Source organism: Lepisma saccharinum, chromosome 10, assembly GCF_977018435.1.
Source record: "Lepisma saccharinum chromosome 10, izLepSacc3.1, whole genome shotgun sequence".
NCBI classification, from domain to species: domain Eukaryota; kingdom Metazoa; phylum Arthropoda; class Insecta; order Zygentoma; family Lepismatidae; genus Lepisma; species Lepisma saccharinum.
Window position 1 is genome coordinate 90,119,442 of NC_139238.1, and position 12,967 is coordinate 90,132,408.

General features: G+C 36.0%; 1 protein-coding gene across 3 annotated transcripts in view; it reads left to right on the top strand.

Annotated features, from left to right (window-relative positions):
• Positions 1-12,967, top strand: part of pbl (epithelial cell transforming 2 pebble) — an 82,231-nt gene that overhangs the window by 45,604 nt on the left and 23,660 nt on the right. For all 3 annotated transcript variants that reach the window (XM_083130101.1, XM_083130099.1, XM_083130100.1), the window contains 2 exons: positions 482-692; positions 2,811-2,920. In XM_083130101.1, the coding sequence (XP_082986227.1) occupies positions 482-692; positions 2,811-2,920 (321 nt within the window). The remainder of the gene's footprint in view (positions 1-481; positions 693-2,810; positions 2,921-12,967) is intronic.

Genomic DNA, 12,967 nt, shown 5'->3' on the forward strand with positions numbered 1-12,967 from the left:
AACTAAATAGGGATGATGGTAACTTGAATGAGGCCTGGATTCACTTGTTTAAACAGTAGGGAAAAAATAGTGAAGAGTCTGTTAAATTCCATGTCATGCCGGAAGTGACTCGCGCTGCATCGGAATGTGTGGAGTTCTCATTGGGGGGATGTAGCATTCGTACGCTACAGTAGTCATTCATTCTGTATGGTAACATGGGCACACCGTTCTTTTAGAATTATCTCTTAGCCTCATGGCATTTTTATCTTCATGTAATTTCAAATTCCATATCCAAACACCCTCTTTTACCTAATCCTTGAAGCGGAGCGTAGCTTCGCGAAACGTCGTCTGCAACTATTATACTCACTCACGTAAGTTTTTTATACCTTTTTTTACTGTAAAAGGAAATCATTCTTTTATTGTGTTCATGTTATGTTATGGATTTGTGCATAGTTAATTATAGTTGTATATAGAAGTTAGTTCGGCATGTTGCTTATTTCAGCAGGCAGATGTTATTAGCCCAGTCGGAACTCATTCCGACTCTGGTTCCTCCTCGAGGAAGAGAAAGAGGAAACGATTGAACATTTCACGATCTGTTCAGAATGAGTCTCCGGTGTCTCACAGGCGGAGATCTTCCATCAGCGATGTTGGTTACCTCAGTATGAGCGGTTCATTTCTTGACTGTACTTCAAGTCCCGATCATCGTGAAGATGGTGAGTTAGTTTATTCTCTACAGCATAGTCTACAACTATTATGCTGGGAATCACTTTTAAAATCAGAGAATTTTGAATTTGAAGACAACCTCACACAATACACATTATTATAACATTTGTGATACATTTTAAGTAATAAATACAGTGGAACCCCAATTTTACGTTCCTGGATTTTTACAGTACTATACATTAAAAGAGCCGCGGTAGCTCAGTCGTTAAGGTGTTTGACTACCATGCAAGAGACCCAGGTTCGATCCCTTGTGGTGGAGAACCTGGATTTTTTCCACCTGTTCAAGAAGCTCCAGCACCCACCCAGTGTCGTATAAAGTGCTCTGGGGGTTAAAGGCAGCCAGTGGCATGGTGCTGATCACATCACCCCCACCTTTGGCAATGATCAAGAAAGTGTGCAGCCCTAACCACACCCCCGATATGCCTTCATGGTGTCTGCAAAGCACAGAGGAGCACTTTACTTTTTACGTACTTTACATTCAATCTTGTTGGTCCCAACAAAGCAAAATGTTAAAGTTTTCTCAATTTTTCATTTTACAGCATTTTAAGTTTTTTGAGCTTCGTCCCCTGAAAAACGTAAAATCGAGTCTCCACTATATATCATCACTGCTTTGAGTTTGTTCTGTTAATTTCCGGGATTGTGTCAGTGGGCACTGAAGTTAACATAACAAACTAATTGCTTTGTGGAGAACCTGAGTACTAAGTTACTCTGTAATTCTTTACGACCACGTCTCATTTCCCAAAATATGAACACTGTTTTATTGGTGATTTTTTCACTTTATTTCAAGTGTTCTTTGCAGCTGACCAGTTGTTACTGATTCATGTTTAATGATAGGAATTTATAATAGGAATGAATCGATACCACTTTGAACCGACACCGATACTCTTACAGATTCCACCGATACCGATACTTGAAAATTGCAATAATTAAATTTTTTTCAAAATATTAATCAATGTTGGTTTATAAATAATAGTCTCTAATTATATGCATGAATTTACCAATAAATTTGCTTTAGAATATTCAAGAATTACATCAGAATATTAGAATAGATGTTATGTAATAAATAAAATAAGTTTTTCTTGCATAATTTCTTCAGAATGAAAAGAAAGTTTGAATTTTGCATAATTTCCAGGATAATTAAAGTCCGTAAAAGTGTCGCGCATCATTTTTGCGGACCTCCTGAAAAACCAAAATGCTGGAGAAGTATCTGTTGGTATTGGTGGCTGAATTCCAACCGATACTTTCCAATCTCGATGCATCAGTATCGGCTCAGCCTTAGTATTTAATCACTCTACCACTTTTACTTTCAATGTCTTGATCTCTATCTCTGTGTTTTGCAAGTTCGTGAAACATCTGATTTTGTATACTACACACGAGTGAATAAATGACTTCCTAAACACAGATTTCAGAAAATTACTCATAATACCTATTATATTTACAATATGAACTACTAAACTACAATTTCCTGCTTTATACATCTTTATTATCTGATTGAGAGTTCACAATGACCTGGAAATTCTGGAACAATCTGGAAATAAACTTATCAGTGAAATGTGAAGGAATTTTGGACACTCCTCTCAAAAATCTGGAAAAGGCCAAGAAAATGGATTTTTTTTAATACATGTTAGGATGTAAGGGGCAGGGGGAATTCACATATTTCTTGAACCAACCTCTTGATGGGAGTTTCTAGTTTACTTTTGTTCATATTTTGAAACAGTGTTGAATAAACTTTATTCTCTTGAATACCAAGTGCAGTTTAAAATGCAAAATGTATTTATTTAATTAATTAAAACTTAATTATTTTAAACTTGCCTGGAAAACCTGGAAATATCAGGGAATTTGTTTTGCTAGAATGAGTGCAAATCCTGTGATCACAACAAAGCAAAATATATAGTGTTCCCACATTATATATTTTCCTGCATTGTAACTACTTCACATTTTCCAGGTTCCTTTGTAATGGAATAATTTTTATTTTGTTTTCGCAATGAGAGTTGAGGTTTCTTTTTCAAAATTAGAATTGAGCTTAACGTTGGGTCAAGGTTTACCTTTTGTGTGCCAGATGTATGGTTACCATTATTGCAGCTAATGGTCTGTTGTTTACCCTATAGGACAAGCAGACGGGGATACACCGAAGAAACTCACTCCAAGGCATCAAGTATTCTTGGAACTTGTGCAGACTGAGGAAAATTATGTTGGAATCTTGGATACTATTATTACAGTTAGTATTATTTTTTACTGTACAGCACTGTTTTTCACACGGCTCGGTGAATAATTTCTTCGTAAATTGTGTAGCTGCTGCTGTTGTGCAATAATTAATAAAGAACTTGAATTTTAATTGTAACAAATTCTAACAATGGATTTTTTGGCAATATTTCAATTAGGTCTGAGACGATATAACTTCAAACCAGGGTGATCATTTTTTAATTTAAATTGAATGTTTTTGATTTAGTCACAGTTTGCAATTTTTTTTAAAAAAATGTGTAAAACTGCATGTATGTGTTTTCTTTTGGCACAGTAAATATAGATTATATATGGATGTGAAAAGTGTTTTACGTAAACCACTTTAAAGCAAAAAAAAATTGTATGTAAGTATTCAATTTTCTGTTTCTGATAGTGCATATATGAACGTACTTTGGAAAAGTTCGTTGAGTGTGTTAATGAAACTATATAATAATTTCAGTAACATTTCTTCCAGTAAAAATAAAACATTTTCCATGTACTATATAATTGCAAAGTAAAATATTTTTTACAGTCTTTGCAGCTGAAATTTGGAATTTTTTAAATAATAGTTTGCAAAATATTATCAGCTGCCATGTTAATTTATAGCTTAATGATAATTACACTATTTACTGTTTAACATGATTGGTGCAGGTGCGACTTACTCACGTAGTATAAATTATCAGTAGAATATAAAAAGAAAAATCTTTTATAAAATACGTAAAAGTACTTACGTTGGTTGAGTATATGATTTCCGATGTAACTACTCCCTTCATCAGGTAGATATGCTATGCCAATTTAATTATACCATTGGCTGTGGTAATATCCATAAGTACATTTAGGTAATTTGTAAAAGATTTTTTCTTTTTATATTCTACTGATAATTTAAACATGATTGGTACTTGGTATATTATTCTACACAAAATATTTGGAACTGAAAATTATTAAACTTTAAGGAAACTGATTTACATATTACATTTTCCTTTCATATGGGCTTCAGTACATATATTTTGTTTCCAAGTACCTAAGAGGCTAATAAATACCTCTGAATGATTACGAGATTATGTACTTTCACCAAAAGTGATTTTGATATCTATAAGTTGTGCATTATTCTATAACTTATTTCTTTGAAGTTATTTAAATCACTGATTCTTTTGAAATCTCACAATCTTGATTTAAGTGGGTACCATGGTCTGGTTGAACTGATTTGGAATGACCCATATATAAAAGAGCTGTCATTTAATCAACAAATTCTTTTTTTTTTTCACACAATAATGGTGAATAAAATAATTTGGGGCACAAATGTCAACTTCTCCTCCTGGACTGTGTTGTTGCCGACTTTGGCATTTGGACTCTCTTCCAGTAAAATCCTGTGTTTAATTTGTGTTTGTCATGGTCGCTTCATCAATTTCACCTATCACTCTTCTTCTTCATGTTTGCGATTAGCCAAAAGTGGCATATAGGAGTAGTAAAGTAAATCAATTAATTAAATTTGCATAATTCCCAGGCTAAACACACACTGTGATAAAGTTGTGTGGCACTTTTCTGGACTCTGTGAAACACCCAAATTACATCAAAGTATCTGCTGATATGGGTCAATAAATTCCAATTGGTATTCCTTTAGAATACCAGCACCAGTAGGGGTGTGTGGGATCCTGAAAAGTTGGTACCAGAAACAGGAAAAAAAAATCCCTTTCAGATTCTGACTTCGGGAAATGACTTCCCAACTTTTCAAAATCTCGAACAGTCGGGAAATTCAAAATGGTCATTTTTAACTTTAGTACACCGCGCGGGTCTGACGTAAGCAAGCCCAGTGTCGCCGATGGTTTTTAGCGCGAAATTTAAATTTGTATACTTAATGGAGAAAAATCGTAATAACTCTGGCACTATGGGACCAATCTACTTCGGATAACTTTTGTTATGCAGCTAGAACATCAGCACATGCAACCTTGTAAAATTTGGAAGCCCCAACCACAGGGCGGGGGTAGCATCCTTCGAATGTCAATGAAAAAACATAAAAATGTGGAGTTTGCCCCCCTCTTCTCCAGCTATTTTGGGAACAAAACCCGAACTTTTGCCTTTTTTTCAACGAATGGACCTTTTGCAACAGAATGAAACTTGTTTCATGTTTGTGGGTGCAATACAATCTGAATAATGAGCCAAAATGTAAATCTGTTTGTTTTTTTTTGTTTTTTTTTATACAAAGAATAGCCAATATGCATATTACTCATAAAATTGTTAACACTCGGACACTATGGGACCAATCTACTTTGGATAACTTTTGTTTTGCAGCTAGAACATCAGCGCATGCAACCATGTAAAATTCTGGTGAGGTCTCTCCTAAAAGTGCAGGGGAGCCTTTTCAATCCAGCTTTGTTTTGTCCATGCTTTTCCTAGCTTCCAGCTGCATTCTATTTATAGCATAGAGGTGACAGAAATCTGACCCCCCCTCCCTTCCCCAATCCACTTTAGCAGGACCTCCTGTTGCAAGCAAGCTCCAAAAATTCAAGAACAAAGATGACCGACCGTGTGCCTTATCTCTGGTGAGTCACAGCATCTAAGCTTGAATGAAAACAGCATCATAAATACCAAGCATTTATTGCTTCTGTCAACTCAGGACTTGAATACGTGTCATGGGCATGTTGGAAGGGAGAAGTTCTGGAAAGGACTGTCAGTGTTCCCACCTCAATATTCAAATATAAGTGTGGCAAACCCTCAATAATAGTATCTAAACCTGCATGGTGCATATCTGCACCAAATTACGACCAGGCACTTACTTTTCTCGTCTCATATCTGGGACAAATTTCAACTAAAGGTTAAAAGTGGTTAATTCTCAATCTTTTCTGCATTGTAAGTGTCTGGACCTTCTTGGAAATTGTTCAGTGTCATGCATCTAGAAAGCAGGAAAATGTCAGGGAAAAATGAGGGAAATGTCAGGGAATTTTGCAGATCGTCTGGAATTTATGTGCATTTTGGATTCTGCAAGAGGAAAAGTTGCAAAATGAACAAGCAGTTCACTTCCACTTCTGGATTCAGTGCTTGAGAGTTCACTCCCAAAAAAGATTCAGTTTAGAAACTTTTTGTTTCATTCTTATGATTCTCAATCTTGTACAAAATTATGGTTCCTTCGAATTTCTGTAATAAATTTTCAATTTTATAATACTAGATATTAGAAAAAATATCAAAGTAAACTTGCAATCCAGATATCTGATTGATAACTATAGCTCTTTTCAGTTCTTACGGAAGGCGCTCTAGAAGCTGGCAGGGGAAGTGGGAATCGGGAAACATGCCGCTGACCAACCGGAGAACAGGCCACCTAGCAGTGGAGTCGAGAGTTACGCAGTCACGGGAGGAAGCTGCACCGCGAACCTCATTCTGCACGTTGCTGTGTTGCCAATTCATCGCGCTGCTGGTGGTGTTTTGCCCCAGTGTTGATTCCTGTTTGTTATGAGCGGAATGTAGGAATAACATGACTAACTAACTCTCTAGCCTTCTTAAACCCGAAGCTTCATGGCTGCAGCAACGCAGCCCTATCCTGAGCAAGATCTGTATATACTCTTTACCATCCCTACCGATTTCCTTTACGTCCATCTCAATGTTATCCCTCCATCTTCGTCTTGGTCTTGCTACAGGTCTCTTACCATCAGGTTTCCCAACAAGAATCCTGTAAACTCCTCTTTCCTCTCCCATTCGTGCCACATGGCCTGCCCACCTAAGTCTTCTTAATTTAATCATTCTAATAATATCTGGACATGAATACAAATTATGTAGTTCTAAATTATGTAACCTTCTCCACTCACCTGTCTCCTCATCCCGTATAGGTCCAAAGATTTTCCTAAGGATCTTATTTTCAAATACTCTCAATTTATGTTCCTCTTTCAATGTAAGGGACCAAGTTTCACACCCATACAATACTACAGGCAAAATTACTGTTTTGTATATTTTAACTTTTAGTTTCTTAGATATTAAACGAGGCGACAAAAGTTTATGAAGAGAGAAGTAACATTCATTTCCTGAATTAAGCCTACTTTTTATTTCCTCTTTAATATAATTTTCATTGGTTAATATTACTCCTAAGTAATTGAATTTGGAAACTGTTTCAAACGAGTTGTTATCAATAATTAGATTTTCATTATTACCTAACACTTGGTTTCGGCCTGTAAGCATATATTTAGTTTTCTCTTTGCTAACTTCCAAACCTATCTCTTTAGCTGCTTTCAAAAATATTTTAGCATTACTCTTAATTGTATTTATATCATCCCCTAATAAGTCTACATCATCTGCATATGCTAAGAACTGAGTCACACCGTTTAATTTTCATCCTTCGTTAGTTTGTTTTACCTTCCTAACAGCATATTCTAAGGCAAAATTAAAGAGCAATGGAGATAATGCATCTCCTTGTTTTAACCCATCATGAATTGTAAATTTGTCAGACACATTAATACCACATGAATTTAACTTTCTGTTTCACAGGTACATAACTAACTCCCTAGCCTTCTTAAACCCGAAGGTTCATGGCTGCAGCAACACAGGCCTTCCATCTTTCCCTATCTTGAGCAAGTTCTATATACTCTTTTCCATCCCTATCGATTTCCCTTAGGTCCATCTCAACGTTGTCCCTCCATCTTCGTGTTGGCCTTCCTACAGGTCTCTTACCATCAGGTTTCCCAACAAGAATCATGTAAACTCCTCTTTCCTCTCCCATTCGTGCCACATGGCCTGCCCACCTAAGTATTCTTGATTTAATTATTCTAGTAATATCTGGACATGAAAACAAATTATGTAGTTCTAAATTATGTAACCTTCTCCACTCACCTGTCTCCTCATCCCTTTTAGGTCCAAAGATTTTCCTAAGGATCTTATTTTCAAATACTCTCAATTTATGTTCCTCTTTCAATGTAAGGGACCAAGTTTCACATCCGTATAATACTACAGGCAAAATTACTGCTTTGTATATTTTAACTTTTAGTTTCTTAGATATTAAACGAGAAGACAAAAGTTTATGAAGAGAGAAGTAACATGCATTTCCTGAATTAAGTCTACTTTTTATTTCCTCTTTGATATAATTTTCATTTGTTAATATTACTCCTAAGTATTTGAATTTGGAAACTGGTTCAAACGAGTTGTTATAAATAATTAGATTTTGATTATTACCTAACACTTGGTTTCGGCCTGTAAGCATATATTTAGTTTTCTCTGTTAACTTCCAAACCTATCTCTTTAGCAGTTTTGAAAAATATTTTAGCATTATTCTTAATTGTATTCACATCATCCCCCAGTAAGTCTACATCATCTGCATATGCTAACAACTGAGTCACAGCATATAATTTTAGTCCTTCTTTAGTTTCTTTTACCTTCCTTACAGCATATTCTAAGGCAAAATTAAAGAGCAATGGAGATAATGCATCTCCTTAGCTCGGTGGCTCAGTCGGTAACGCGTCTGACTACCATGCTAAAGGTCCCGGGTTCGATCCCCAGCCGGTTCAAATCCGGGAACTTTTCTAACGATGGAAGCGGCCCCGGCGTCCACCCAGCGTCGAATAACATGGGTACCTGGGGGAAACCCTGGGGGGTAAAGGCGGTCAGGGGCGTGATGCTGATCACATCACCCCCACTCACGACCGGATCAAGAAAGTGTGGGGCGTTACCCCCACACCCCCTATACGCCTTCTTGGCATGGTGCTAAGCACAGGGGAGCACTTTACCTTTTTTTTTTACCTTTTACCTTGTTTTAACCCATCATGAATTGTAAATTTGTCAGACATATTAATACCCACACGAATTTTACTTTCTGTTTCACTGGTGCATGTTTTTATCATACTAACAAGCTTCTTAGGTATTCCAAACTCGACTAATATATTATATAATTTATCTCTTTTGACATAATCATATGCTTTTTTGAAATCAATGAATAGCTGATGGACATTTTGATTATATTTCCACTTATTTTCAAGTGTCTGTCTGATGTGAAAATTTGATCTGTAGTTAATCTGTTACGTTTAAATCCACATTGATAATCACCTATAATTTCATTAGCATATGGGTGTAGTCTTGTTAAAAGAATGTTAGATAATATTTTATATGTTGTTGAGAGTAGAGAAATTCCACGGTAATTATTGCAGTTCATTTTATCACCTTTTTTAAACACAGGAACAATTATGGATTCTTTCCACTGTTGAGGGATTTCTTCTTTATTCCATATTAAACAAATTAATTTATGAATTTGACATACTAACGAATTTCCACCATTTCTGGAACTAAAGGTTCTGTTGTGTGAACTTCATTTGCTTCTGATTTATCTGCTACATGAACATTTAAGAGATCATTAAAGTAGTTCTTCCATCTATATGAGCATAAAATCGAAATTACTTACGTAAAGTGAGTATAAAGTTGCCGTAGACATTTTATGCTTATATATGATAGTGAGTAAGTCGCACGGAACCAAAAAATGGAACCTTCCATCTATTTAAAATATAACTTGGATCAGCCAAAAAATCAGTCTTTATCTTTTATCAAGTTTACTTTAGGTTGCCACCCCTATCTAAATTCATTTAATATAAATCTCTGATATTTTTGTTTTTGCTGTTTGTTTCAATTTCTCTAAATTTGCTTTTAAAGTAATATCTTTTTTTACTTCGAAACATCCGGTTAACTTCTCGCTTTATTCTATTATAATTGCTTAGATTTGTATCATCAGAGGTATTTAACCACCTATGTCTAGCCTGATTTCTTATTTCTATTAGATTATGATATTCGTTATCAAACCATGGCTTACTTTTTCTTGGTTTATGGTATCCTATACTTTCTTTATCTGCTGATTCTATTGCATTACGTATGTGCTCCCAGTTCTTATTTACGTCTGTTTCATTTATATTTTCATCATCATTTAAATCCTGCAAAACATCAAATCTATTTGACAGTTTAATTTGGTAATCTTTCTTAATTCTGTCATTAGGAAATTTTCCTGTATTAAATTTTAGAACTTTTAGATTTTGTTGCTTATGATTTATCACTGCGAGTCTTTCTCTTAATTTAGCAATTACTAAATAATGGTCACTGGCACAGTCAGCACCTCTATGTGAACGAACATGAATTATACTAGTATGCCTTCTCTTATCAATGAGAATATGATCTATCTGGTGGAGTTTTACCATCTGGAGAAGACCAGGTATATTTATGAATATCTTTATAACATGCGTTGGAGTAATTGTTGTCGCATCGTGTATTGCCTAACTGCATTGTTTCGTCGATAAACATGTATGTGGTATGTGATGTGACGTTAATTTGTACTCTCGTTGTTACATTGGGAGCTTTGTGTTTATCAACGCAGTAAGTATCGTACGATAGCGAACGGGAAGGTGGTAGTTCGTAGCCAAGGCAGGAAAATAATCAGTAGGGTTCATGAATATTTTCAAAAGGAATCAGAAAACAGAGGTCCCTTGGTAAGTGTGCACAAAGTGCAACATAGAGTGTCGGAAGCTTGTGGAGTGAGTACGCAAACTGTGCAGCGTATTGTTAGGGAAGTCAAAGACAGTCTTGAGGCGTCGGGTTCCACATCATTTGAATCACCGTGCAAATGAATCAAAAGGAACAGTATCACAAAGGCAATCGACAGTTGCGATAAAGATATAATAAGAAGACTTATCCTCGAGTGAATATCCAACACTGAACAAGTTACGCGTTGATTTGCAAACACAAATAAGCTTTCAGTGGGGAGTTTCGTTGTTGTGGGGGATACTGAAGTCTATGGGGTTCAAGTAGAAAAAGAGCAAAGACTGTAGACGATTTCTGATGGAGAGAGTAGATATAGTTACAGCCAGAGTAAACAAATTGTTTTTCAGTCTCTTGTCAATGAACCTTTTTATACACTTTTCATACACTTGTCGGTATTCTACTGACCACAAGATGGGGATAATATGCATACTCAGGCCATACGCGAACAATGGGACGTCTGTATTTCATGGTTCTTTCGATTTCAACTCACTTTTCTTGCTACTCTGGTAACGCTGCAGTGTCTCTCTCTCTCTAACCGGCCTGTCTCGTTGCGCTGGATAGGTCGTTTCCCCACTCCCCACTTCCCTGCCAGCTTCTAGAGCGCCCGCCGTAAGAACTGAAAAGAGTTATAAAGTACATTGATAATATGATCATAATTATCGGAATGGTTGGTGAAAATGAAGTTATCATCTATTATTTTATAGATCTTAGTCTTGTTGGCATTTCCTATAGAATTCCTATATGCAACAAAAATTTCTCCAGATGCTGTGTACTTATAAATGTAAGCAAGCAGCATTTTCTGTGACACTATAAATCTGCCAGAAAATGAAAAATTGTGTATGGTTTATGAACTTTTTTGTTTTTATATTGTGGAGATCTGTTATGGTGAAATAATGTACCTCTGTTACCTTAGCCTAAAGGATAGATGCACGTGATTGTAGCACCCAATAAATTTGGTGCCGATTGTAGCAACCCTGTTAGTGAAAAAAAAAATAACAAGTTAAAAATGACGTAGAATTCATTATTTTCAGAGCATTAGGAAATTTTGAAAATTTCCCGTACCAAAAATTTCTTTACGTACAAAGTTGCAAAATTTTCCTATCCTGAATGTCGATTTAAAAAATTTCCCATCCCAACAAAAAAAATTCAACTCCTAGTTGATACCAATGTATTGGTATTTGTATTGCTCTAATTTTAATGCAATTCACGTTGCTTTTTAACTTTTAGATAGAACATTATAACAGCGGATAAAGTGATATCCACTGAAAAAGGAATATACTGTAAATGAGAGGAATTTAAGAGTGTTATAATGATTCTGTAACAACAGACTTATACTGTCTGTTCATTTCTTGTTCTGTAACAGTTGGGCTGAAAAGTTCGTAGGCTGACTCATAGATGGCGTTACTAGAATTAAATCCATGTGATTTTTACTTAGTACTAACCTTCAAAAGATACGTGTATAAATTTCACAGCTGCCGGATAATTAGTTCGTGAGATATAGCATTGTGAGTGAAGCAGCTTTTGTTATTGTGAAAAAATGGATAAAAAAGAATTTCGTGTGTTAATAAAGCATTGCTTTTTGGCGGAAAAAAATACTGTTGAAGCCAAGGCTTGGCTTGATAAACATTATTCGGACTCTGCACCAGGAAAATCAACCGTTGAGAAGTGGTTTGCTAAATTTAAACGAGACGAAATGAGCATCGAAGACGATGCACGCAGTGGACGCCCCAAAGAAGCTGTTACCGACGAAAACATCAAAAAAGTCCACAAAATAATTTTAAATGATCGTAAAGTGAAGTTGATCGAGATAGCTGAGACTTTAAAAATATCAAAGGAACGTGTTGGACATATTGTGCATGAATATTTGAACATGCGAAAACTGTGTGCAAAATGGGTGCCGCGCGTGCTCACAATCGATCAAAAGCAACAACGTTTTGATGATTCGGAGCAATGTTTAGCGATATTCAACCGTAATAAACACGAATTTTTCCGTCGATATATTACAATGGATGAAACATGGCTCCATAACTACACTCCAGAGTCCAATCGACAGTCAGCTGAGTGGACTGCACGTGATGAACCGAATCCAAAGCGTGGAAAGACGCAACAGTCGGCTGGCAAGGTTATGGCATCAGTATTCTGGGATGCGCATGGTATTATATTCATCGATTACCTTAAAAAGGGCCAGACCATCAACAGCGATTATTACATAGCATTGTTGGAGCATTTAAAGGATGAAATCACGAAAAAACTGCCCCATTTGAAGAAGAAAAAAGTGCTGTTTCATCAAGACAATGCACCGTGTCACAAATCAATGAAAACGATGACAAAATTATATGAATTGGACTACGAATTGCTTCCCCATCCACCATATTCTCCAGATCTGGCCCCCAGTGACTTTTTCCTGTTTGCAGACCTTAAAAGAATGCTCGCTGGAAAGAAATTTAGCACTGATGAAGAGGTAATCGCCGAAACTGAGGCCTATTTTGAGGCTAAAGAGAAATCGTACTATAAAAATGGCATCGAAAAATTGTATGACCGCTATAATCGTTGT